We start from the raw sequence: 23,115 nt of genomic DNA on the forward strand, positions 1-23,115 counted from the left end.
CACGGACCACACTGCCAGTCGCAAAGATTTAGAACACTCAACTCTGTTTCGGCACCTATGGAGACCCGCTGTGTGTACGTTATGGCCCCTGGTCTCCAGGACGTATGAGAAGAGAGTCGCGTAGGCTTTCTCTACATGCGTGAAGAATAGACGAGGGAATGAACGAACGACTCAGGGCACAACCCCAAGGTACTGGTGATATGTAAGTGAGGAGTGCGAGGGAGGGAGAGAGATGGGAGACAGAAGCCACCCACTTTCACTTGTCTGGCAGGTTTGGGGCCCCTCCAGGGGTGCCCCTGGAGCCACAGAGCTGTGTCATTGCTGGACGAGTGCCCAGAGCAAAGGCTCTCTGGCTCTGGGAGACGGCGGTGGCTGGACGACCTTCCGATGCAGAACCGACTGCCTCACTCACAGCCTCTGCTGGGAGTGCTCGGACATCTCTGCATTGAGTCATTTGTGTTTTTCCCTGCACCCCAGCACCACCAAGGACTGATGAGAGAGACACACGTTCCTTAGAAGCCAGAACACCATGCACTTTAAGAAAACGCAAGACTTGGTATGAAAGGCTTATGTAAAGGAAGGAAAGAAGGAAGGAAGGAAGGAAGGAAGGAAGGAAGGAAGGAGGAAGGAAGGGAAATGGGAAGATCATCTCTGTATTTCTTCAAAAAGTAAACCTTAGGGGCGCCTGGGTGGCTCAGTCAGTTGAGCGGCTGACTTCGGCTCAGGTCATGATTTCGCGGTCCGTGGGTTCGAGCCCCGCGTTGGGCTCTGTGCTGACAGCTCAGAGCCTGGAGCCTGTTTCAGATTCTGTGTCTCCCTCTCTCTGACCCTCCCCTGTTCATGCTCTGTCTCTCTCTGCCTCAAAAATAAATAAACGTTAAAAAAAAAAGTAAAAAAAAAAGTAAACCTTAAAAAAAAAAAAACAACCCCAGACATCTTTCTCTCTTTTTCCGCAAAAGGCCTATCTCGTGGGAGACAAGTTGAAGTGGGAGAGCGAAGTAAGAGAGGCAGGTCTGAGGCAGACTCAGTGACAAATAGCGGCATTCATGGAGTCCTCTGTGTCTGGCCTTGATTTCATCCGGACGGCTATGTCTTATTCCTGGTGGCCCCCAAGGCTGACTCCACGCTGCTCTGGGAGCCTTGCCATGTCTTCTGCTTCATTGCCTGTTTGCCTTCTTATAGGAGCCAACCCGTGCCCTTCCTATGCCTCTGCATTTTCAAAACCCGACCTGTCCCAAAGGCCAACTTCTCCCAGGAAGCCTTCCCCAGCATTGCTCTCTGCTATTCTTTCTGTCCTTCCCTCTCTCTCTCTTTGTGTGGTTTCTTTTCTTTTCCTTTTTTTTTTTTTTAGGAGGGTACCTTCCTTCCAGCATTTCTCAAATTCCTTTTTTCTCTTGTTCCCTTTACGAGAATTCAAAGGCAGTCTCTTCACCCTCTCTATCTCCCCGTTTCGTACAGAAGCGCTAAGCTGGAGTCACACGGGGCTAAGACAGGACGGAGGACACTGAGTGGGATTCTTGATGTTGTTTGCATTTGAAGACACATAGTAACACATTTATGCTCCTATGCGATGGAATGTACACCATGAATCTGGAAACCCTATCCTGGATAGTCCTGATTCTGTTACTCTGCCCCCAAAATGCCAAAGGAAAACATAAACACATCTTGAAAGGACGTCTGAACTGAGCCCAACCGACAGAAGCTGAATGTCACTGAACGAGGCGGACCCGCCAGCCCTCCACCACGGCTGGCCGGCCGTCTGGGTGAAGTGCGGCTAGAGGCTGAGTGAAGTGTGCGCCTTCACCACCTGCCATATTTGGGGTGGGTTTACCTCTTTGGAATGCGAGTCCTTCCTCACTTTATCACTATTTTTAAATGGAATTTGTGCAGAGGGAGAGAAAGACCCTTTCTTTCCAGTCTACCTACAAATACCTTTCCCAGTGAGTCTGTGTCTACGGAAGTCTAAATTTAATATGCCCATAAAAAGGAAAAAATAGTTGAACAGTTAGTTTGTCTACACCATACAAAAATGACTGGCTTCATCCATCTGTCTCACCGCATCGATCTGAGCTGGGGCAGATGCACTGATCGTATCTGTTTGATCGCCAAATGTTCTACCTGCTATCAGGCGTGCTATTCTCAAAGGTGTAAGTGGATGACGAGGCCACGTGGGACCTTTGTCCTCAGCCATCCATGCTTTTCTTCCACCCAGTGGGGGAACCAGCAGCTCTTTGATACAATTCTGCAGTTCAAGGCACCGCGGCGCTTCCGCATCTATGTTGCACTGCTAGGACAGGAGATTTTTTTTACATTAAGTGAACAAACATTTATTTTCATTATGTTTCACGGAGACCTTTCTAAAATGTAATGCGTAGCTCCCTGCCTCCTCAAAGAGACCATATTAAACTCAAAGGAACATTTTCCTGGACATTGAAGTTCATCACTGTGAACCACAGCACTGCGGCAGATGCCATGAAGCTGGATACCCCCTGGTGCCATTGAGGACCATGGAGCATTTGACCCCAGCCCTCTTGGCCCCAGGCTACCATGTTCTTTATTCACTGGGTCAACTTCATATTGAGTTTTCTACCTTCTTTTCTTGTCCCTTCTTGCTGTTCTTATTGTGCTTTCGTCCCACAACTGTTTTGCTATTTTACCTCTATCTTTCTGCATCTAATTGGTGAGGTCAGATGACATTACCTGTGAATGCAATATCTAAACCATGATCAACACACCCAGGGCAAGAGGGGCTGTACTATGCATAAAATGCATATGCTTTCAGTCTGTGACGTGAATTATGGCTGCTCAGGTTTCCGAGTGGTGCTTCATCCCCTGCTCACCGGTTTATTTCCTCTTCTTTTTAGCTTCTTGGCTATGTTCTGGATAGTGAGATTGCTGGGTAAGTAATCTCCAAATCCATGATTTTTTTTTTTCTCTTTTTGCCACATACAGGTTCAGTCTTAGTCTGAGTCACAAATTAGAGGTTTTGAAATGGTAGTTGTTTGGATTCACGAATGGGTAAAATATTAATATTGGTGTTTAGTTGGCTTTAGAATTTAAATAATTTCCGTAATTTATTTTGGCTTTGTTGATTTAAATTTTAAATTTTATTTTGCTTTGCTCAATTCTCTTCTCTGATGAAAAAAAAAAAATCCGCCCCCCCCCCTCCACCACAGCAAGTGGAGAATGAAACTGTATTCACAGATGAACCATGATTACTGGGAAGAATCCAGAGTTCTTATATGTAGAAAGAGTTCACTAGCAAAGATGAATCACAGCGACAGAGGATGAAATCAAGAGCAACTTAGCTCAGAAGTATGCGGCACTTTGCCGCTGGTCAAACTAGATCACTTTGAAATAGGCTTTAATTTTTTCATATACTTTAGTGTTTTCCCCAAAACTTTGTTTTCGGTTGAACTTTTATGGCCATTTCTATTTGAGGTCAGTTGTATGTAGGTCTAGCTTGATAGCTGCCTATGTATTGCTTGCATCACAAAAGAAATCATATTTTGCAACTAAATGCACTAGTCCACAGGGGGTGCACCTAAGGCATCGCTCTTGTCCCAAGGGGCTCCCAGGCTTGTTGCTAAGATAAGACCAGTTAATACAAGGGTTAAAAAAAAAATGAGGGGCGCCTGGGTGGCTTGGTCGGTTAAGCGTCTGACTTCGGCTCAGGTCATGATCTCACAGTCTGTGAGTTCAAGCCCCGCGTCGGGCTCTGTGCTGACCGCTCAGAGCCTGGAGCCTGTTTCAGATTCTGTGTCTCCCTCTCTCTCTGCCCCTCCCCTGTTCATGCTCTGTCTCTCTCTGTCTCAAAAATAAATAAACGTTTAGAAAAAAAAAATGAAAACCACACAGAAAACATATGTATCTTACAGTGTAACTGTGGATACGGGCTACAAGTGCCAGAGGGATTCAGAAAGGCAGGGAGACATTGTGTTCTAGAGATATCCGAGAAGGCTTCTCAGAGGGGCTCTCACCCAGGGGGTCTTGGGATTTGGTCATCCTACCTTGCCCGTGGAAGATGGGACCCATGGCCCCAAGGAGGGCACTGGGACACTGTAGGCCTTAGAGCAGCTTTCTCTGGGCAGAGGCTGGGACCGAGGAAAGGCTCAGAGCTTAATGCAACCTCCTTGAACAGGAGGTGAGGAAGAGAGTGAAGGAAGGCCCCTGGCGGGTAGAGGAGTTGGAACCAGTGGTTCAGTCCCTCACCCACCTCCATCCGGACTGCACGAAAATGTGGAGCCATCTCTTTAAACAGTGACAGTTCTTTCTCTCTCTGGCCAGCACACATGCACACAAGTCCTGCACTCTTGGAATTCGGGGCTCTACTCGGGGAAGCTTCATAGCATGGGGGAGTGGAGAGAGGGAAGGGAAGCCCAGAACTCCCTGTGTAGCTTCTTCCAAGTGCCCTCAACCTCCAGAAGGAAAGCACAGCAAAAACCCCACCGCCGAGGAGGTGAGATCCGGGCAAGTCAGACCCCCAAGTCCAAGTTTCACGAAAGTTTGTATTTTTCCTAAAGTTGTTTGAGAGACCTGACAGTCCTCGGGGACAGAAAACCATCTCGTCAAGAGGAAGGTCTGTTTGGGGTCCTTGCCTCTCTAATATCAATGGAGTGAGTCACCAGGAGCCAAGAGAAGAGCATGGCTGAGCCCTGAGAAGGAGGCAGCATCCGGCCAAGATGCCCCAAGGGAGCTCACCGGGGAAGGTGAAGTGAGGTGGGAAGCAGCAAGAGGGCCAGGGGGCCAACTAGGAAATTCTGGCTTCTCCCCTGGCTCACAGAACTCGGTCCAGCTGGAGCAGCCGCCTCACTCCCTGGACCGGGCTGCAGCAGTGACCAATGTCCCTGGCCAGAACTGCTCAACCCCGGGCGGCAGTGCCCACTCCCCCCCGGGGCCCTCTCCAGGCCCCCGGCCAGGAAGAGCAGACACCACGTCTGAGCCTGGAACTAGACAGTCCCCCACCTCGGCAGCACGCACGGTTTAGTCTGGGCTCCCTCCGTCCTCTGTAGCTGCTCAAGCCCCCTTCCCAGGGCCTGCCCCCGCCCCCACACCTTCACACAGGTCTCCCTCTGTGCTGTAACACACCGGCCCCTTTCCTGGCGATTGGCTCCGGCCAACTTCTGCCAAGGCTCCAGAGGAGGCTCTTTCTTCGCAGAGCTGGGTGGGGGAGGGGCTGGGGCCTGTCGTTCCGAATCTCCAGGTGGGAGCCCCGGGGCCAGGTACTCCGGGAAGCGGCCAGAAGGCTAGAAGATAGGCCGGGGCACCTCCCCAAACTTGGCCTTGCTTGCCAGTTTCCAAGAGTTGGATTCCGGACACCATCGCGAGCTCCCCCTGCGCCCTCCTCCCCTCCCCCTGCCCTAGGTCCCAACGCGGAGCCCCGCTAACTCTCCCCCGCTGCTCCTTTCTACCGCTTTCCCTCCTCCCTCCCAAGTCTTTTCCGTCCACGGTCTAGGGCTCGCGGCCTGCGCCTCTGCAAACACCCCCCGCCCCTCCAATCTGGGCAGAACTCCGAGGGGAGGGGCCGGAGGCCCCCCTTCCCGCCTGTGGTCGGAGGGGGCAGCGCCGCAGCCCTGGGTTGGGGGGAGGACAGCAGCCGTCTCTGCGCCCCGCCCGATCAGGCCACTCGGCACACTAGGGGTGGGGGGCGGGAAGCAGGGCTAGCGGAGAGGGGGGTCCGGCCCAGGCAGGTGCGGGCTCTGGCTGGGCCCAGGCCGGCTCCGGGGGCGGGGTCTCAGGTTACAGCCCGGCGGGGGGCCGGGGGCGGCCCGCGGTTTGGGCGAGTTCGCCAGCCTCGAGAGGGGCCGGACGCATATAACGGGCTCCGCGGAGGCGAGAAGACGCAGAGCGCTGTTGGGCTGCCGGGTCTCCTGCCTCCTCCTCCTGCTCCGAGGGCCTCCTGCATGAGGGCGCGGTAGAGACCCGGACCCACGCCGTGCTCCTGCCGCCTCGCTGCGCTCCGCTCGGGCCGGCTCCGCCAGGCCCCGCGGTGAGCCATGATCCGCCTCGGGGCTCCCCAGACGCTGGTGCTGCTGACGCTGCTCGTCGCCGCTGTCCTTCGGTGTCACGGCCAGGATGTCCGTAAGTCTCCCGGTCCCTGCCTGCCACCCTTCTGTGCCGTCCCTTCGCACCCTCCCCCGGCCCTCTCCCTCTCTGGAGCCGGCGGGTCCAGGCTAGAGTGGCTCCAGGGGTCATAGCGCGCCGAGACTTGGGCGCATGATGCGCAGGGGCTCACCTAGCGGAGTTCTGCAAGTCAGGGGCTCTGTTGGAGCGTCGGCTGGTGCAGGTCGCAGTTGGAGGCATTTGCAGGTCTCTACGTTGCGCAGGAATTTGAAACGTGCGAAGTGTCGGGTCGAGATGTTTGCGCATAGATTTAAGCGCGCTCTTTTCCACCAGCTTTGATAATTAAGCAGGCGCACACCCACCCATCTCACCTCCCCGAAGCACTCGGAGTGCAGCAAAACAGGTCGTGGCCCATCGATCTTAGGAGAAGTTGGAAAGGGCTCTAACGAAGGGACGAGCAAGCGCCAAAGGGTTGACCTCGCAGCCGCGTCCAGGGGTTGGTGGCTGGAGGGTTCAAAGGGGAGTTAGACAAAGGAGATGCTCTGAATCTGGTGGGCTGAAATCGGAGGCCACAAAAGAGAGGCTTCCGAGAGGCGCTCTGAGATCTCAGCGCCTCTCGCAGTTTCCTCCCCCTCCCGGCTGGCGCAGGAGCAAGGTGCAGCCCTCGTTCTCATCTCGACTTTGGCCGTGCCTCTTACGGGTATAGAAACTCCCCGTAGGAGAGGCCATCTGAAAGGCGATAACATTCCAACCAGACCGTGCTTTTTTCAAACGCCCCAGAAAATAGCGCCCCCTCCCCGCCGTCTTCCCCTCCAAACCCCGGAGGTACTACAATGAGTTACTCTTCTAAATTTCTGGAACTCACCGGGCTAGGCTCTGTGTGTGTGTGTGTGTGTGTGTGTGTGTGTGTGTGTGTGTGTGTAGCAGAGGAAGGGGGCACAGTTGGTCAATTGCTATAACAATTTCAGCCGAATATAGTTAGAGATGGCAGTTTTACGGTCTAGTCCAAAGGCGGTTCGGATCTCACCTTTCCATCGTCTCCTTTGGTAAAGTCCCACTGTCTGGGATTATATTCAGGACAAACGAAGCCTGGAAAGTGTATTAGGTAGAGAGGATTTTTTTTTTTCCCCACGTGTTTGGGCACGTTTCCGATGGCTGGGATTCCAGCTCTTTGTACGTTACAGATTGTAAATCAATCGCAGAGGAAACTGTTTGGGGAGGCGGGATGGAGGTGGGGGGGGTATCAAAATCCCTCTGCCGACGAGGCTCTATTTGGTGTCTCCTGCCACCAGGCTGTCTCCAGAGACGGTTTGGAGGGCTCTGGGCACAGGAGGACTTTCCGTTCATTACAGTGGCTGACCCAGGCGGGGGCAGGACTGGAGCCCGCGGCGCAGTCGCAGCGAGCCCGGGGCAGGAGATTCTGGCCGGGTCGTCGCGTGCTGCGCTAACCTGGCGGCGCGCTCCCGGGCACTTGTTGGGATACGGTGTGTCCATCAGTGTTTCCGGCTCGGACTGGCTATCTTTTTGTCCTCAATTTCCCTGTACACCCACAAAGCTGTCTTCTTGACTGACCTCTGCTTAGTGCACAGTGAAATTAGCTAAGTGAGTTTAAAATAATTCCCAAATTCTCCGTCTGTTATTAGAGGCGCTCACTTAAATGGCAGAGCGCTCTCACCGCCGCAACTTTCCCGGGAGTGAGTGAATTCCACAGTTTCTTGGGCCCAAACCTTCCAGTCGCTCCTCCTCCTCCTCCTCCTCCTCCTCCTCCTCCTCCTCCTCCTCCTCCTCCTCCTCCTCCTCCTCCCCGGGGTGGGGGGGGGGGAGTGCATCGGGGCGGTTGACTTCGCTCCCAGGCGCATCCGAGCCTCGTAACCCCCTCCCCTGGGTCGGTGGACCCAAAGAAGTGACGTGGGGAAAGGCACAGTCTGCGTGGACGTCAGGAATGTCAGAAACCTAGAGCTCGGGCACGCCCCTCCTCCCCATCTGTCCACGACTTTGAGAAACTTATTGGAGGCGGCGTCTTTGACCCACATCTGCATTTCACAGCCCTCGCCTGCGAAAGTGCCCCTCGGCTGAGGGGAGAGACCTCAATCCTCCTTTGTGAGGCTTGTTTGCGTTGGGAGATTGGCAGCGATGGCTTCCAGATGGGGCTGAAATGCTGCCCGTATTTATTTAAACTGGTTCCTTGCGGAGACCTGTGAATCGGGCTCTGTGTGCGCTCGAGAAAAGCCCCATTCATGAGAGGCGAGGTCCGGTGGGTTCCCCCGGACTCCCTGACCCCCCTCTCCACAATGCCCCCCTGTGCCCGCCCGCCGCCACCTCCCGGGCTCCAGCCCTGCGCAAAGCGGCGGCGAAGCAAAAACAGTTCCCCGAAAGAGGTAACTTTTTAATTGGCCTGCCACAAAGGAGCACTTATACCGCGCTGCGGTAATGAGGGGAACCGGATCAGGCGCGCCGGGATGCTATCGGCAGCGGTTTCGAACAGCAATTATGGTGGTGCTGGGCTCCTCCGTCCACACCTAGGGGATCCGGTTACGGGGCTGGCTCCTTTCTGGGGCAGTCATTTAATCCCACTTTTCACCCTCCCAGTGTCTGTGGGCGAGCCGCGTCCAGAGCTGCTGCCAGAAGTCACCCAGCGGCTCTCACATCCCGCGCTGCCTGGCCCCGCCCCCGCGCATCCCCGGGCCGCCCTTCCTAGAGAAATCTGACCCGCATTCGGGTGCACCCCCTTCTCCCAGCGTTTTCTTTTTTCACCCTGGGCCCTCTTGGGTGAAGGTGGGCTTTTCCTCGGTCCAGACGGGAGACCATTAACCTCTGCTCCTTCTCCTTCCCCACCGCCTGATTTCTACCGTTCCAGCTATTTTAGCCGTGGGCGTGTCCCCGCAACTTCTGTGTTTACCCTGGGATCCCCCTACTCTGGCCGGGATTATCTTGCCTAAAGACTGAGCGGATTTCTTCTGGTGGCAAGAGAAAAAAAAAAAAGGAAGGTTTATCTTTAGGTTTTCAGAGTCTCCTTAAAGAGCAGGAGGCAGGCCCATTTCTTTCTCCGCCCACCTGGTTTGTGGCGCTTTCCTATTATTCATCCCCTGCAGCTGCCTTCGCTTTGGGGATTTTGATGAGAAAAACAGCGCTGGGCGCTCCCTAGCACGTGGTGCGGGCTCTTCAGCCCCTGGCGCTCTCGGGAGCGCTCTTGTCAGCACAGGTTTCGTTTGCAGGGTGAGTTCCAGACGGCAGGGCGCTGGTGGAGAGGGACTAGTCCGTGCCTTTCTCGGTCTTCATTCTTGGAGGAGGCCAGGCCGGGACTGGCTAATCTTAGCCCAGGCCAGGCATTCAAAGCCCCCAGCGCCCTCCCCGCCCCCCCCCCCACATTGAGGTTTGTCTTCAGATGAAGGTAGGCTCTCTCCAGGGAGGGCTCCAGCTGGAGGTCAGCAGAGGGGAGCCCCTACGCCCTTCTTGTCTCCCAAGGCATTTTGTTAGCCTGCTGGGGGTCCCAAGGGCATTTTTTGAATGGGCCCCTATCCTCCTCCCCAAATTGGCCCGAATTCTAATATGATTTAAGTCGTGGGACATGATCCTATTTCTCACCGCTCCTCCTTTAACCCCCACCCCGTATATCCGCTTTTGGAATCTGGTTGTTTATAGATTCTAATTCTTGTGGGTTGAATTTTCTACATGCCTCCTGCATTGTAGCTGTCAGTCCTTTTTAGCAAATCCCGTAGTTCCTAGAGGAAGGCAGAAAAAAGGCCTCTGTTCCTGTGCTGGGGGGGGGGTCTCTCCATTTTCCCCTCTCCTCTGGACAGTTCCTGAGTTCCCACTCGGAGTCCCCGCCCCCCCAACACCCTTGGGTCTGCCCCAGGCATTCGGAAGAGAATATGGTACAGTAGCACCCCTCGCCCACCTTCACTGCTGGGGCAGGGTTTTCACTGGTCAATGGATAGCACAGTGCAAGGTGCACAATAAACATATGTTGACTGCACAAAAGATTGAATGATGTCTTAGAAAAATGATTTCCAAGTTCTCTACTTTTGGATGGCCGGAGCCCATCATTCTTCGAATGATGTCAAGTTGACTGCAACCTCTTTCTCTTTTTCTCTTCTGGCTCCCCACCCCCTCCTTCCCTTCACTCTCTGCTTCCCCTGCCCCGCCCTTGGTGCAGAGAAGGCTGGCAGCTGTGTGCAGGACGGGCAGAGGTATAATGATAAGGATGTGTGGAAGCCCGAGCCCTGCCGGATCTGTGTCTGTGACACTGGGACTGTCCTCTGCGACGACATAATCTGTGAAGACATGAAAGACTGCCTCAGCCCTGAGACCCCCTTCGGAGAGTGCTGCCCCATCTGCTCAACTGACCTCGCCACTGCCAGTGGTCGTAATTTATTTATTTCCTCTTCCACATAAATAAATTACTTGCAGGTGCAGCAAACCTCCCATGGATGCTGGTCATCTCTGCGCGGCAGAGGGGCTGGTTATCCATGGGACCCCGGCAGCTGAAGCTGAAAGGAAAGGCCACTTCTTGCCTGCGGGTTGAAAGTGAATGAGCCTGGGACACTAGAGGGGTCCCTCCTCACCTAAAACCTCCAAAAAAGTACGCTTCCAAGATACGGAAGGACAGATGTGGTTCCACAAAAGGATCCTCTCTGGAATCCTCTCTGATCACTAGAGCTGCAATGGAGAGCCCATATCCTGTGGGCCAAACCCCAGATTAATTCCCCAGATTAATTAGTTACCCACACCTTGTCTTCTCTGTAGACGACCACTAATGGTCTTCAGTGGGGAGACAGGGCGGGCTCCCTCTTTGAAATCTGGAACGTTGGTGGCAGTTGCCTTTTGTTGTCTTTACCTCTCTTGGAGTTAACTGCCAATTACGAAGCGAGTTAATAGGAGAAGGAGGGGCTGGGCTCTGAGAGATGGCGCTGGGCTGGAGCCCTGCAGGCGTGTGCTCTGGTGGGTTTACTCACTCCCAGCCAGAACCAGTGCTGGTGGACCACATGTGTGCACGTGACCCCTCCCCAGCACTTGAACATACGCCCCATCTCCCTGCGGGGGAAAGGGGGTGGTGGGGACGGGTACATGCCTAGGTCTCTTGGGTGGCCCTCACTGTCCCCTTCCTACTCAAACAGAGAAGAAAGTTGAAAGGGAAGCAAGGAGTTGCCCTTCCTTAACACCTTCACCAACACTGGCAAGCTGCTTTTATGGTCTAGATTTCCCGATCATTTCTGAGGCCCCAGTGGGGGAAGTGGTGAGGGCCTCACTGCTTTGAAGGGGGAAGGGATCATTGATTTGTGGGGGTGGGGGGTGCTGGCTTCGATGCTGTCTATAACTCCTCTGCCCTGCTGTGTTTTTGTGCTCGCTTCAAGGAGACCCCGCTTGAACGTAAGACCCTTCTACCTCCCTAACCCTTCTTCCGGGAGGGCTTGGGCTGTGGGAAGGGCTTCCTGCCCTGTGAGGAGAGAAGAGACTGGACCTTCTGCCAGCTTCTGGTGTTTCCTTTCTTGGTGCTCATGAGATCTTGAGCTGCTCATTTTCTCTTCATACGCCCTGCTCCATTCTTTTGCATGCTGACTGCTTTCTTAATAACAAAGTCTGGGTCCTCTCCATTCCTCGTGGGACCTCCAGCAACCCCAGGACCCCAGTGACCCTAACATCCCAACAGAGGGACAGGAAGCTGCCTCCTTCCCGGGTTGCATCCTTGTCTTTGTTTAATCCATTAGAGAGTGTTTGAGCACAAGAACTTGTGCTAACCCATCTCACAAATCTTTCATTCTTCTCTATTCTTTCCCACTTGCAGGGCAACCAGGACCAAAGGTAAGGGTTTTTTTTTTTCCTTTTTTTTTTTTTTTAAAGTTTATTTGAGAGAGAGACAGAGAGACAGTGTGAGAGGGGGAGGGGCAGAGAGAGAGAGGGAGGCACAGAATCTGAAGCAGGCCCCAGGCTCAGAGCTGTTCGATGCAGGGCTCGAACTCACGAGCCTAGCGGGGAGATCGTGACCTAAGGTGAAGTCGGAGACTGAACCGACTGAGCTACCCAGGTGCCCCTCTTTTCCTTTTTTTGTCTCTGTTTTTGCTTTCTTCAGGAGCAATGTTGTGCTCACCCAGCCTGTGATTTTGTAGGCAGCAGGCAGAGCTCTGTGTTACGGGGCGGGGGGACCTCAATGCTCAGGCTGCAGGGCAGGGTTTCGTGCTGGGGGCTTTAGTGGGCTTGTGGGGCTCCGTCCTCACAATGTGTCATGTTTCAGGGACAGAAAGGAGAACCCGGAGACATTAAGGATGTAAGTACACATTGTCCTCACGTCGGTTGCCTCCACTGCTCCGAGGGGGTCGGCTCCTTGGGCTCCCTCTAACTTGCCATCCTCTGGGTCTCTGTCTCTCTCACAGATTGTAGGACCCAAAGGACCTCCTGGGCCTCAGGTAAGAAAGGGAGAAATCCCTTCTCCCACCTCTTCCTCAAGTCACTGTTCTGCAGGCCCCTGGCCATGCTGTCATCTCATCATTCCCTTCACCTTCAGGGACCTGCAGGTGAACAAGGACCCAGAGGGGATCGTGGCGACAAAGGTGAAAAAGTGAGTAGAGAAAAGCTGCCCGATTCCTGTGGAACCCCCAGATCCTCCGGGCATCCCCTCTGCCCCCTCCCATGTGCATGACCACCTCCTCGGGGGCAGCCGTGGCCAGGGCGGTTCTTGTGTAAATCCTGCTTCACACGGGTGCCCTTCTCTCTTTCTGCCAAGGGTGCCCCTGGACCGCGTGGCAGAGACGGAGAGCCTGGGACCCCTGGAAATCCCGGCCCCCCTGGTCCTCCTGGCCCCCCTGGCCCCCCTGGCCTCGGTGGAGTAAGTATCCTTATGTCCCCTTCCTTCAGCTGCCCCTCCAGAAAAATGTGGCTTCTAAATTGCTACTCCCGCTTACCTGGCTGGCTCCCAGGCCGGCCAGCAGTGTGTGCACAGCCTGCCCGTGGGCTTCTCCCCGGGCCTGTAATTTAGCGGAATCACATATTAGGCATCAGACTGTGGCGCTAAGGGATGACTTTTTTCACTCACTGGGTTTCTGCAAAGAAAGTCTTCAGTTACCTGGCTCCCAGGCGTCTGTACTGTGCAGTCGATTCTTGGGCATGGGTGTGGGGCCGGGGGAGAGGATGACTGGGCACTTGTAGTTCCCTGGAAGAAGAGAGACCACTGTCCTTGGAAGACATTTAATCGTGGCCCTTGCCAAGTACATTCCAAGGGACTATTCATTCTCATGAAAGAGCCCCACTGACTGAAGGTGTGTGGCTCCAGTCATTTTTGGAATGAAGCCAGTCAACGAACTGTGTTATTGTCCAGTTTTTGCAGGTTTGCCGTTTTGATGTTTGCTGCGTTTCAAATTCTTGAGTGGCTCGCAGATGCCTGCTACCTTCCTTGCTGAAAAATTTTAAGGTTGTGGGTTTTAGTCTTTGGCTGGACGATAAAGACCTGGAAATTTTTTTTTCTGAAACCCTGTGAAGCGATGTTTGAGTTACATTTCTCAACGTAGGTTAAACAGCCTATTTACCATTTTAGAATTTATTTTTTTTAACGTTTATTTATTTTTGAGACAGAGAGAGACAGAGCATGAATGGGGGAGGGTCAGAGAGAGAGGGAGACACAGAATCTGAAACAGGCTCCAGGCTCTGAGCTGTCAGCACAGAGCCCGACGCGGGGCTCGAACTCACAGACCGCGAGATCGTGACCTGAGCCGAAGTCGGCCGCTTAACCGACTGAGCCACCCAGGCGCCCCCCATTTTAGAATTTAAAGTGTAATCCTGTAAAATGAAATGCAAGTCACGGATGCTTCTCCAAATAGCACTGCATCTTCCAGGGAAATGAGTGTGCCGCTGTCATCTAATAACACATTTCCACACCGTTTTTTCAGGAATCGTTGGTAATTCTATCCGATGCTAGGTTAGTTTCCAACAATTAGAGTTTATCTGAAGTTAAGGTTTGGTTTTTTTTTTTTCGATACCGATTTACAGCGGAACTACATGGAGCCTGTCGGGCTCCTAATGTGGTTGGGTTTATTTGCAGAACTTTGCTGCCCAGATGGCCGGAGGATTTGATGAGAAGGCTGGTGGTGCCCAGATGGGAGTGATGCAAGGGCCAATGGTAAGACAAGACGTCAGTTTTTTGGGTTTGGTTTTTTTGGCAGCCAAAATGGCAGGCGGTGGCCCTTAGCAGAGTCAGAGAAGCTGACAACCTCACTTTACAGATAATTGCGTAGAGCAGCTCTTCTCCACCGGTTATGTAACCTCCCATGCGGTTAGCGCAACGCATTTGGTTTTTAATGGTGACGGATGCCGGTTTCAATGATGCGCTGGAGTGACCAAGAAGAATGAGGATGGAGAGACACATATAGGCTGGTCTGTTGCAAGGCTGGTTGCTACTGCTCTTGGACTGAGAACTGAAGAACGCAGACAGCAGCCACTGTTCTCCAGCATCCACAAGGCTTCCAGCAGGAAATCTCGGCCCTGCGGCTTGGACTTGGCACATGCTAAATGAAACTCAGACTTTAGTAAACATGGCTGCGGGCCAGGAGAGAGCAAGGCCAGCTTCTCTATCCAAATGGTGCCTATAAATAAATAGATTGTTGTGCGGGGAGCGGGAAATGAGAGGGAGCAGCCACTGGATGCCCCCTCCCCACGGGGTAAATTGTGTCCTTTGTCTGGGCCCTCGGCTGGCAGGAGGTGGCCCGCGGGAGGCCGCTGGCGAGGCAATTCCGCTGAGCTTCCTCCTTTTCTGTTCCGATGCAGGGCCCCATGGGACCTCGAGGGCCTCCAGGCCCTGCTGGTGCTCCTGTAAGTACTGGGTCTTTCCTGGTGGTGGTGGCGGCGCGGATGCTTTCAAGCTCTCAGGTGGCAGTTTGTAGGGCTAACCTGGTGTCCTCCTGTTACTTTTTAGGGACCTCAAGGATTTCAAGGCAACCCTGGAGAACCTGGGGAACCCGGTGTCTCTGTGAGTGCCAGCGCCGGGCCCTGTACTCCCCCTGGGGAGCCTCCAGTGATGGACCACCCAGCTCCCGGCACTGTCACCTCCCTGGCTCTGCCCAGAGCTTTCCCAGGGGAGGGCCCCGAGGAAATCTAGATGCCACTTCTTAGCTCTGTGGGATCTCTGACAGAGAGCCACGGCGGGCGAGGACCACCAGGAGCTCTGTCACAACAGTCCCCTTTCTGGGCCGCCCCTGGCCTGTGCCTCCTGCTGTCTTCCAGTACAGTCGGCCCTGCACGCTCACTCTCTCTCAGCACAGATTGGGAAGACCCCTGCACCCCATCTTTCTTCCTTATGGGGGGAACTAGATTCCAGAGGCTATAGTCCCGAAGTTTTGTCTACCGATCAGGTATCGTCCCACTCCGGCCATCTCTTAGACTCCCTCACTTTGTTTGTAGGGTCCCATGGGTCCCCGCGGTCCTCCTGGCCCCCCTGGAAAGCCTGGCGATGATGTGAGTACACCTGACCAGTCAAACGAGTGGATGCCTCCTTTGGGAGGGTCTGGAGGGGGTGTATGTGCTGGGGCAGAAGCGCCCTTGGCTTGGTCCGGGGGAAAGTGTCCTTAGGGGCAGAACTGGTCAGTGGGAGTCTCAGACCCTGTCTACTGTCTACATTCCCACTTGCGAGTGCCCGGGGACTGCTTGGGACCCACTGGGGAGGGAAATAATTAAAACATCATTAGCTCCACGAAGGGAAATTGAGAAACAAGAGAAGGGAAAGGGAAAACACAGAGGGACAGATGTAGAGAAGGAAAAACAAAGGAAGACACTCAACAGCCCAGCATTATCTTACTTGTAAATGAGTTAGGAAAAGCGCAGCCTGAGTCAGGATGTCTGCAAAGGATGCAAACGAAGTGAAGGGAGTTGGCTCTCGAACTATTCTTATGAATCGCATTAGACAGCAAAAAGTCTCTCAGGGTAAGGCAGTGCTGGCCCTATGGGCAGAGCCTAGGAGGGGAGAGAGAAAAGCCCCCCGGGGCAGCTGGGGGCTGGGGGGGACGGAGAAGCTTGCCCAGCTGTCTGAAAGAATGCATGGTGACCCAGGAGGGGCATTCAAAGTGTGGAATCTGAAGGAGGTGGTGGGGGCGGGGCGGGGCGGGCAGGGAGTAAGCAGGTGGGCAAAGGCATAGAAAACTAAGAGGAGAGAGGTGATCTGGATCGTGCCAACTGTGCTACCTTGTCTTCTGGAGAAGCTGAAATACATCTCTCTCCCTTCAGGGTGAAGCCGGAAAGCCTGGAAAATCTGGTGAAAGAGGCCCTCCTGGCCCTCAGGTAAAGCCCTCCCCGCCTTTCCCAGCCCCGAACCTCGTTGTGAGTCTCCCTCCTTTGCAGCCAAGGCAGTGGCCTCGCACCCAGCTCATCCAGTTGGGTTAGCTCACTTCTAAAGCAGAATTCCAGCAGCCCCTACGTACATCAGACCTTCGTGCTGATGTTTAGGATCCTGACACAGGCCCACGGGGTGGGGATGGCTAGGCAGCTGTTGTATACACCCGTTTTCCCATAAGATGGGGGAAGCACGGCGAGGGGGGCTCTGGGATCTACTGAAAGAACTGTCCAAGTGCTGGGCTTCTGACCGCCCCCCCTCCCGCCCCGGCCTGAGGGAGCTGGCTTTGGAGACTCTCTGTAGTGCGGGTCTGCCTCTCCTGGGCCCTTCCGCACTGTGCCTTCAACGTCTCTTTGGACTGCAGGGTGCTCGTGGCTTCCCAGGAACCCCAGGCCTTCCTGGCGTCAAGGGTCACAGAGTAAGTATCACGGATGCGGGGGTTGGGAGGAAGGAATTGCCCTGGGGAGAGAAAAATCATTTGGGGGGCACGAATCTTCTTCCAGAAGTGTGATCGAACGTTTTCTCCTGTCCCCTAGGGCTACCCAGGTCTAGATGGTGCTAAGGGAGAAGCTGGTGCTCCAGGTGTGAAGGTAAGGACCAAGAAGCACGTGGGGACAATGGAGGAGCCTTTCTTTCCGGTCAAGGAGATGCTATTGAGTCTGTGGAGTTAGGATGTCAGAACGGCTTTGGTTGGGAACACCCAGTCCTACATCCTGATGGAGGAGCAGGAGGCCTGGAGAGCTCGGGGAATTGTCCCTCGCAGAACTGAACTTTGGGGGGGGGGGTGGTCTCGGTGGTAGCTGAGTTGACCAGAGATTTCAGCTTCCTCCTTGGGAGTTTTCTGGGGGCAGTGGGGTCCCGCTCACTGACACTGTGCATCTTTTTTCCAGGGTGAGAGTGGTTCACCGGGTGAGAATGGTTCCCCGGGCCCAATGGTGAGTGTGACTATCACCCCCTGGGGAGGCCCTCAGGACACTCTTCAGACGTCTCCTAAAGCCTAGTAGATGACTCTGCTATGGACACCACTGCTCCCTGTGTGCAGAGGAGATACTCGGTTTTGTAGATTTGATCTGGTTACGATCAGATCCAAAAGCTAAATTTATCAGCTAGATGATTTGTTCAAGGTGTCACCAGTGTTTCCTTGAAATAGCCCGTGAACACACTTAGGATGTACTTCAGTTTTTTAAAATTCTGTTTATTCTCCACGTTTTGAGGGGGGTGTTCGTCTATTGCACAAAGCAAGGCACGCCTGTGACCAGACTCCTGACAGTAACGACAGGAGCGTGTGTGTGGTCTGCTGGGCAAAAGAACTTTGATGTGATATGAGAAGTTCTAGATGGGTCGGGAAGGCAGGATCAGGGGCATCCACACCTTTGCCTCCTGGGCACATGCACGCTCCCCACTCCGGTGTCTGGGAAGGACTTGTGGAGCGTCGTTAAGCCGACTCATGCGTGTGTTGGCCTGGTGTGTGTGTTCCAGGGTCCCCGCGGCCTGCCTGGTGAGAGAGGACGGACTGGCCCCGCTGGGGCTGCGGTGAGTAATGACAAGGCCAAAGGCCACCTTTTGGCCGGCCCTTTAGAGATTACAAGGCACTTTCGTGGGTGGCTGTTTTGCTTGACCCTCAAAATGACCCCGTGAGGCACAGAGAGCATTGTCACCCCGTGAGGATTATCTCTGAGTAACCCTGCTGCAAATCCCCAGGCCGAGTCTGCACCGTTGAAGGACAGCGATGGGAGGGTTGGTTGGTGAGGGCAGGATTCTCTCTTAACCAGGCTGGATGGTGCAGGTAATCCCTTTCGCAGGGCCCCCCCACCCCCCATGCCCCCGGTCAATCCAGTTTGAACTTATGGACAGACTTACGATGCTGTGCTACTCTCTGTTCTTTCTGGCTTTTGAGATGATGCCCTATTAAAGCATAACAGTCTAGCATCAACTAGGCACATGGGGTCTTTATACTTGACATTGCTGCTGCCGCTGGTGATACTGTGATAGATAATCCCAGTGGCCACCCTGCCACAGGCACTTCCTTGGGTTAATACCTTACATGCTTTGTCTCACCGAATCTCTCCTCATATCCTGTGAAGTAGATTCCGTTCTTCTCCCCATTTTAGGGAAGGAGAAACCGAGGCACAGAAAGGTTGCATAGCTTAAGACCCTGCTCGGCAGCCTCTGCCTCTGGTGGCCTCTTGTTGACGTGGGAAGTGAAGGGCACAGGGATTTGCAGGGGATTTGCGGCGGGCGGCGGAGGGCGCAGGTGTTTATTTCTGATCCCTCAGCAATGGAGAGCCCTTGTAGGCGCTTGGTCAGGCGAGTGATGTGATGAAAGCTGTGTTTAAGAAAGATTATGCTTTCGGTTGAGCTCATACCCCAGCCACCCAGGCTCCGAGGCCCCTCCTCGCAGGCCGTTGCAGGGCTGGCCAAAGTAAATCAGCTTCACTCACTCTGCTGCCTCCTGCATAATGTATCAGTTTGGCAGAAATTTCCCTCCAGAGCAGATATAGGCAGCCCCGACCCCCCGTTTGTCCCCCGGAGCTGCTGAGGTGCCTTGTCCCAGGGTCACTTTGTGTGAGGGGATTAGAGAGTGCTGGGGCTGCCAAGAAACACTGCTATTTTTGCAGATTATTAGGACCTGGCCTGTGGCTCTTTGGCCGGGCCCGGAGCTGTGGTGGCCGCACCCTGTCAGGGGCAGAGATGAGCCGCATCCCTGTTCTTCCTCCTTCCCGAGCACAGCAGGCCTTGCTCCTTGCTCCTCCCCGCTGGTTCCTGTGCCCGCAGTAGTCAGGCTGGCAGGCTGCGTATAGGCTTTGGCATAGAAAGTTGACAACGTCACGCAGTTCCAAGTGCAGTCCTGGTGTCAAGGCTGGGCCCGGGACGGGGCTGGGCTGGCCTCTGCCTGCTGTGGTCACGTGCCCCCTTGGGCCAGACTGTGCCCTCTCCCAGCTCTGCTGCAGGGAGAGCCACCGACGCCAGCACAGGCCTCGCGGGTCATGCTGGGCCCCAGGCCTCTCCTCTGGCCAACCCCCGGAGGGAAGGTGCTCCATAGCTTCCCGAAGCAGCCGGCCTGGCCCAGAATGGGCCGTGGCCAACGCTGAGGCTTTATGTTCCCTCTGACATTTTTTTTCTGTCAAGTCTCCTCTTGCGTTCTTGTTTAATGCCAGTCTGGAGCATCTCAGTCAGGAGAAATGGATCATAGCCAGGAAGAAGATTTGAGTCTTATTTAAAATATGAGCTCCCCGCCAAAGCATCCTTCTTCAGCACCCTAGAAGAGGCAGAGGCAGGCAGGCGGGGCCCAGCTTGGGAAAGGTCGCCTTCTGGCCTGCTCCAGTCCCCTGCCAAGGACCAGGTGCCGGGCCTAGCCTAATGGTTCCTAGAGTTTGGGTAAAAGTTCCCTGGGCCCTGAGGGGCCTTGAGAGAGAAAGGCGGGGTGGGGGGGGGGGGGGATGGGGGGGGGTGGAGAATGTGCTCACCACAAACCTGGGGGGAAAACCCTCAAAATTAGTCCTAGAGAGCGACCTGGAGGCCCTGTCTTTCTGTGTAAAGGACTCTCAGGGGCAAGAGCTCAGACGTGGTCCTCAGGCTGTGCCCAGGGCTCTGTCCCTATCGCAGAACACGGCTTCTTCCTGGGCCAGCGGCAGCATCTGTGTTTCCTTAGAAATAGGTTGTCTAGAGTGGGTGGGGAGAGGGCGGAGCCCAGAGGCATCCCGGACCTAACCAAGGGGAGGCCTTAACCAAGCCTCAACCAAGGAGGATAACCAAGCTCCTGGAAGTGTTTCCCCCTGGGAGCAGGTGGGAGGAATTGTGTGAGGTTTGCTGCTTGGCTGTTTCATTGTCCTTTGGCCTGATTCACTGAGTCTTTAAATGATAACTTGGCCTTGATGTTGGGGATATTTGGGGTCTAAATGGAAGTATAAGAAATGATGGAATAGCTAGGAGAGCACCCAAGCTGTGTTTAAGCTCAGAATTTGCCCACTGCTGCCCCCAACACGGAGGGGTTCTGGGGCTGCTCCTCCCTCAGGGGCTGCCCTGCACCCATCCCTGGCCAGCCCCCCACTCAGCCCTGAGGCCCCTGGGGCCCAGCGCCGCCCACATTTTCTGTGGGGGGGCGGGCACTGTGGGCGGGGAGGGCCTGGTCTGTTGGTCAGGCACCTCTCACCACGGCCGCTTCTTCCCCCCCTGCTTATAGGGTGCCCGGGGCAACGACGGTCAACCAGGCCCTGCTGGGCCTCCGGTAAGTGCCTGTCATCTGTGGTAGGTTTAGCCGAGTCCCTTTCAGCAGCCCAGTGGGGTTGGCAGTGCTGGCGCTTCTTGGGCAAAGGGAGAGGAATCCGTATCACCCTAGCCTGTCGATAACAAGCTTTGAAGCAACGGTTCATTTTTCTCAGCCATCCTCTTGGCATTTTTTTGAGGAGGGATAGATAGGGAGGTAAAAGAATCATCTGCTTCTCACCATGTCTGTAGTTAGAAACCGGCTTTGCCTCGTGAAGCCAGGCTCAGGCAGAGGGGGCGGTTTTCGCCCAGGGACTTTGGGCCACGATGGATGTAGTGCAAAATCAGTACAAAGGTGGGAAGGAGTGTGAGGTGTGGGGGTGGCTCGCAACCCCTTTGGGGGTTGCAGCAACACTGCCCGGAAACAGCATTCCCCTCTCCCCCTCCTTCCTTCCTCCAGGGTCCCGTGGGTCCTGCTGGCGGTCCTGGCTTCCCTGGTGCTCCCGGTGCCAAGGTACGTGCCCTGCGGGTGGAGTCGGGAGCCGCCCCCTCCCCACCCCATCACCCTCACCGACTGCCCCCTGGACCGTCCCCACTTCCCTTCTGAGGAGTGTGTCCCACCCCCACCCACTGCTGCTCTCCGCGGAGGCAAGGACGAGCCAGGCGGTTCAGTCACCAGATGGAAGGGAAAGTAAGATATAAGGATAAGAAGCTGGAGGTGCGGTTACAGCGTCAGACCGGGGAAGGGAGGAAAAGATGGGGAGACACCGGAGATCTGGGAGGGAGCAGAAGACCAGGAACTGGAGGACGGCAAACTCTAGACCCGGAAGACAGCTGGAGGAAGTGGGCAAGGAGATAGCTCCGAGCTTCCCTCTCGCCCCTACCCCACCGGGGGCCTGGCTCTTCCAGGCAGTGTGAACAGAGTTCTTCCAAGGATTAATAGGGGCCAGTGGGAGGCCAGCCAGTTCAGGGAAAGGCCCCTGTGGCCCAAGAAGGATTCCAGTGCGCACGTTCCCTGGGAATTCTCTCCCGGGGCAGCCGGGAGATGAATAAGGAGCCTCCATGTGGTCACTGGCATCAGGTTGCCTTTCCCCTCCTGGGGGTTTCCATGGCAACCAGACAGTGTCTGAGGCCCTGGGAGCTGGGTGAAGGAGACCCATTGTGAAGAGGGACAGCGGAAGGTGAGGGGGCCTGACCTTTAGAAAATAATAATTACAAGAGTGGAGCAAGAATGTTCTGAGAAGAAACCTGAGGAGGCTCTGCCCCGCCTCCAGGTCAGCAGTCCTCCCCAGAGGACTCGGCCGGCCAGAGAGCCCGGATCGCAGCCAGTTGTAACTTTCAGGAAAAAAATGAAAGTAAAAGCAGAGGCCATTTTGGGGGGTTGCGGGACCTGCCAGATGCCGAGGAGGACTGGACCGTGGTCAGAGCAGGGGCAAGTGGAGTGGGGCGCTCGTCCCGGCTTGCTTGCGTCCTGGCTTCCTGGCTGGCTTCAGACAGGCCTGGGCCGGAGCCTGGGGGTGGCGGTGTTCGCACATTGGCCAGACGCAAGTGGAGTGGTGCCCTGAGTCCAGATGTCCAAGGGCCTCCCTTTCCCCGGTGAAGGAATAGGTGGAGAGTGGGGGAGGTAAAGGCTGCCCGCCTCAGTGGCCCGTCTACCAGCTTACGCCCCTCAGCGTGGGCAGGACCCCCCAGCACTGGCCTTCCTGAGGCCCGATGCCATAGCACGGAGGTGTGCATTTGCTGTGGGGGGTTAAAGTGTGGAGGGGAGACGGAGAGCGGAGGAGGTGTGGGGGGAAGGCATCAGGTTGGCGAGCTCACTCCGGGGGGGGGGGGGCGTGTGGGACCACGTGGGGAACACGCTCATGCACGCACACAGTGGGTGCGGTGTGTGCAACTCCGCTTTCTGTCCCTGAGCTGTTGCTGGCCGAGGAGAGGTCTTTGCCCCCCACCCGCCCCGTGGCGTCTCCTCACTCCACCCCTCTCTGTCTCTATCCAGGGTGAAGCTGGCCCCACTGGTGCTCGAGGCCCCGAAGGCGCTCAAGGTCCTCGCGGTGAACCTGGTACTCCTGGGTCCCCTGGACCGGCCGGTGCCTCTGTAAGTACAGCTTCCCTTTGGCCTGAAGTCCGTGGCCTGGGTGCTCTTGACTCTGTTTACCTCTGAGAGACGTGGAGCCCATTTGGAGCCCCACCAATCAAACCTTCATCTAGGCCCAGCACCTGCTCCCTGATCTCTAGGGGCAGGTCTCCTTCCAACCCCATCCTGTCCCAGAAACCCCCAGCAGGACCATGTCTGGGACGGCCAGCTGCTGGCCCAGCCCCTGGGCCTGTGGTCTGGGAGGGCAGGGAGGTAGCTGGGGTTTATTCTTTGCTACTTATTTCATAATGACCCCATCTCTTTCCTCAGGGTAACCCTGGAACTGATGGAATTCCTGGAGCCAAAGGATCTGCTGTGAGTGTTGCCCTTGGATTTGGCTCCTCCAGGTGGGGTCAGTCCCTCCTTGCCCCCTCTCCTGATGCCCCTCTTTTCTACTCAT

General features: G+C 55.2%; 1 protein-coding gene across 1 annotated transcript in view; it reads left to right on the plus strand.

Moving 5' to 3' along the window:
- Window positions 1-5,824: 5,824 nt before the first annotated feature.
- The window catches only part of COL2A1 (collagen type II alpha 1 chain), a 31,238-nt gene continuing 13,947 nt past the window's right edge, over window positions 5,825-23,115 (plus strand). Inside the window, exons 1-20 of the mRNA XM_019419167.2 lie at window positions 5,825-6,081; window positions 10,220-10,426; window positions 11,849-11,865; window positions 12,296-12,328; window positions 12,435-12,467; window positions 12,566-12,619; window positions 12,785-12,886; window positions 14,096-14,173; window positions 14,818-14,862; window positions 14,966-15,019; window positions 15,451-15,504; window positions 16,270-16,323; window positions 16,740-16,793; window positions 16,912-16,965; window positions 17,266-17,310; window positions 17,855-17,908; window positions 20,559-20,603; window positions 21,042-21,095; window positions 22,578-22,676; window positions 22,986-23,030. Coding sequence (XP_019274712.1) covers window positions 5,997-6,081; window positions 10,220-10,426; window positions 11,849-11,865; window positions 12,296-12,328; window positions 12,435-12,467; window positions 12,566-12,619; window positions 12,785-12,886; window positions 14,096-14,173; window positions 14,818-14,862; window positions 14,966-15,019; window positions 15,451-15,504; window positions 16,270-16,323; window positions 16,740-16,793; window positions 16,912-16,965; window positions 17,266-17,310; window positions 17,855-17,908; window positions 20,559-20,603; window positions 21,042-21,095; window positions 22,578-22,676; window positions 22,986-23,030 — 1,266 coding nt within the window. The 5' untranslated portion in view covers window positions 5,825-5,996. The remainder of the gene's footprint in view (window positions 6,082-10,219; window positions 10,427-11,848; window positions 11,866-12,295; window positions 12,329-12,434; window positions 12,468-12,565; window positions 12,620-12,784; window positions 12,887-14,095; window positions 14,174-14,817; window positions 14,863-14,965; window positions 15,020-15,450; window positions 15,505-16,269; window positions 16,324-16,739; window positions 16,794-16,911; window positions 16,966-17,265; window positions 17,311-17,854; window positions 17,909-20,558; window positions 20,604-21,041; window positions 21,096-22,577; window positions 22,677-22,985; window positions 23,031-23,115) is intronic.

The sequence above is a fragment of the Panthera pardus genome, unplaced genomic scaffold (genome assembly GCF_024362965.1).
Source record: "Panthera pardus isolate Hobbes unplaced genomic scaffold, ASM2436296v1 HiC_scaffold_6, whole genome shotgun sequence".
Lineage (NCBI taxonomy): Eukaryota > Metazoa > Chordata > Mammalia > Carnivora > Felidae > Panthera > Panthera pardus.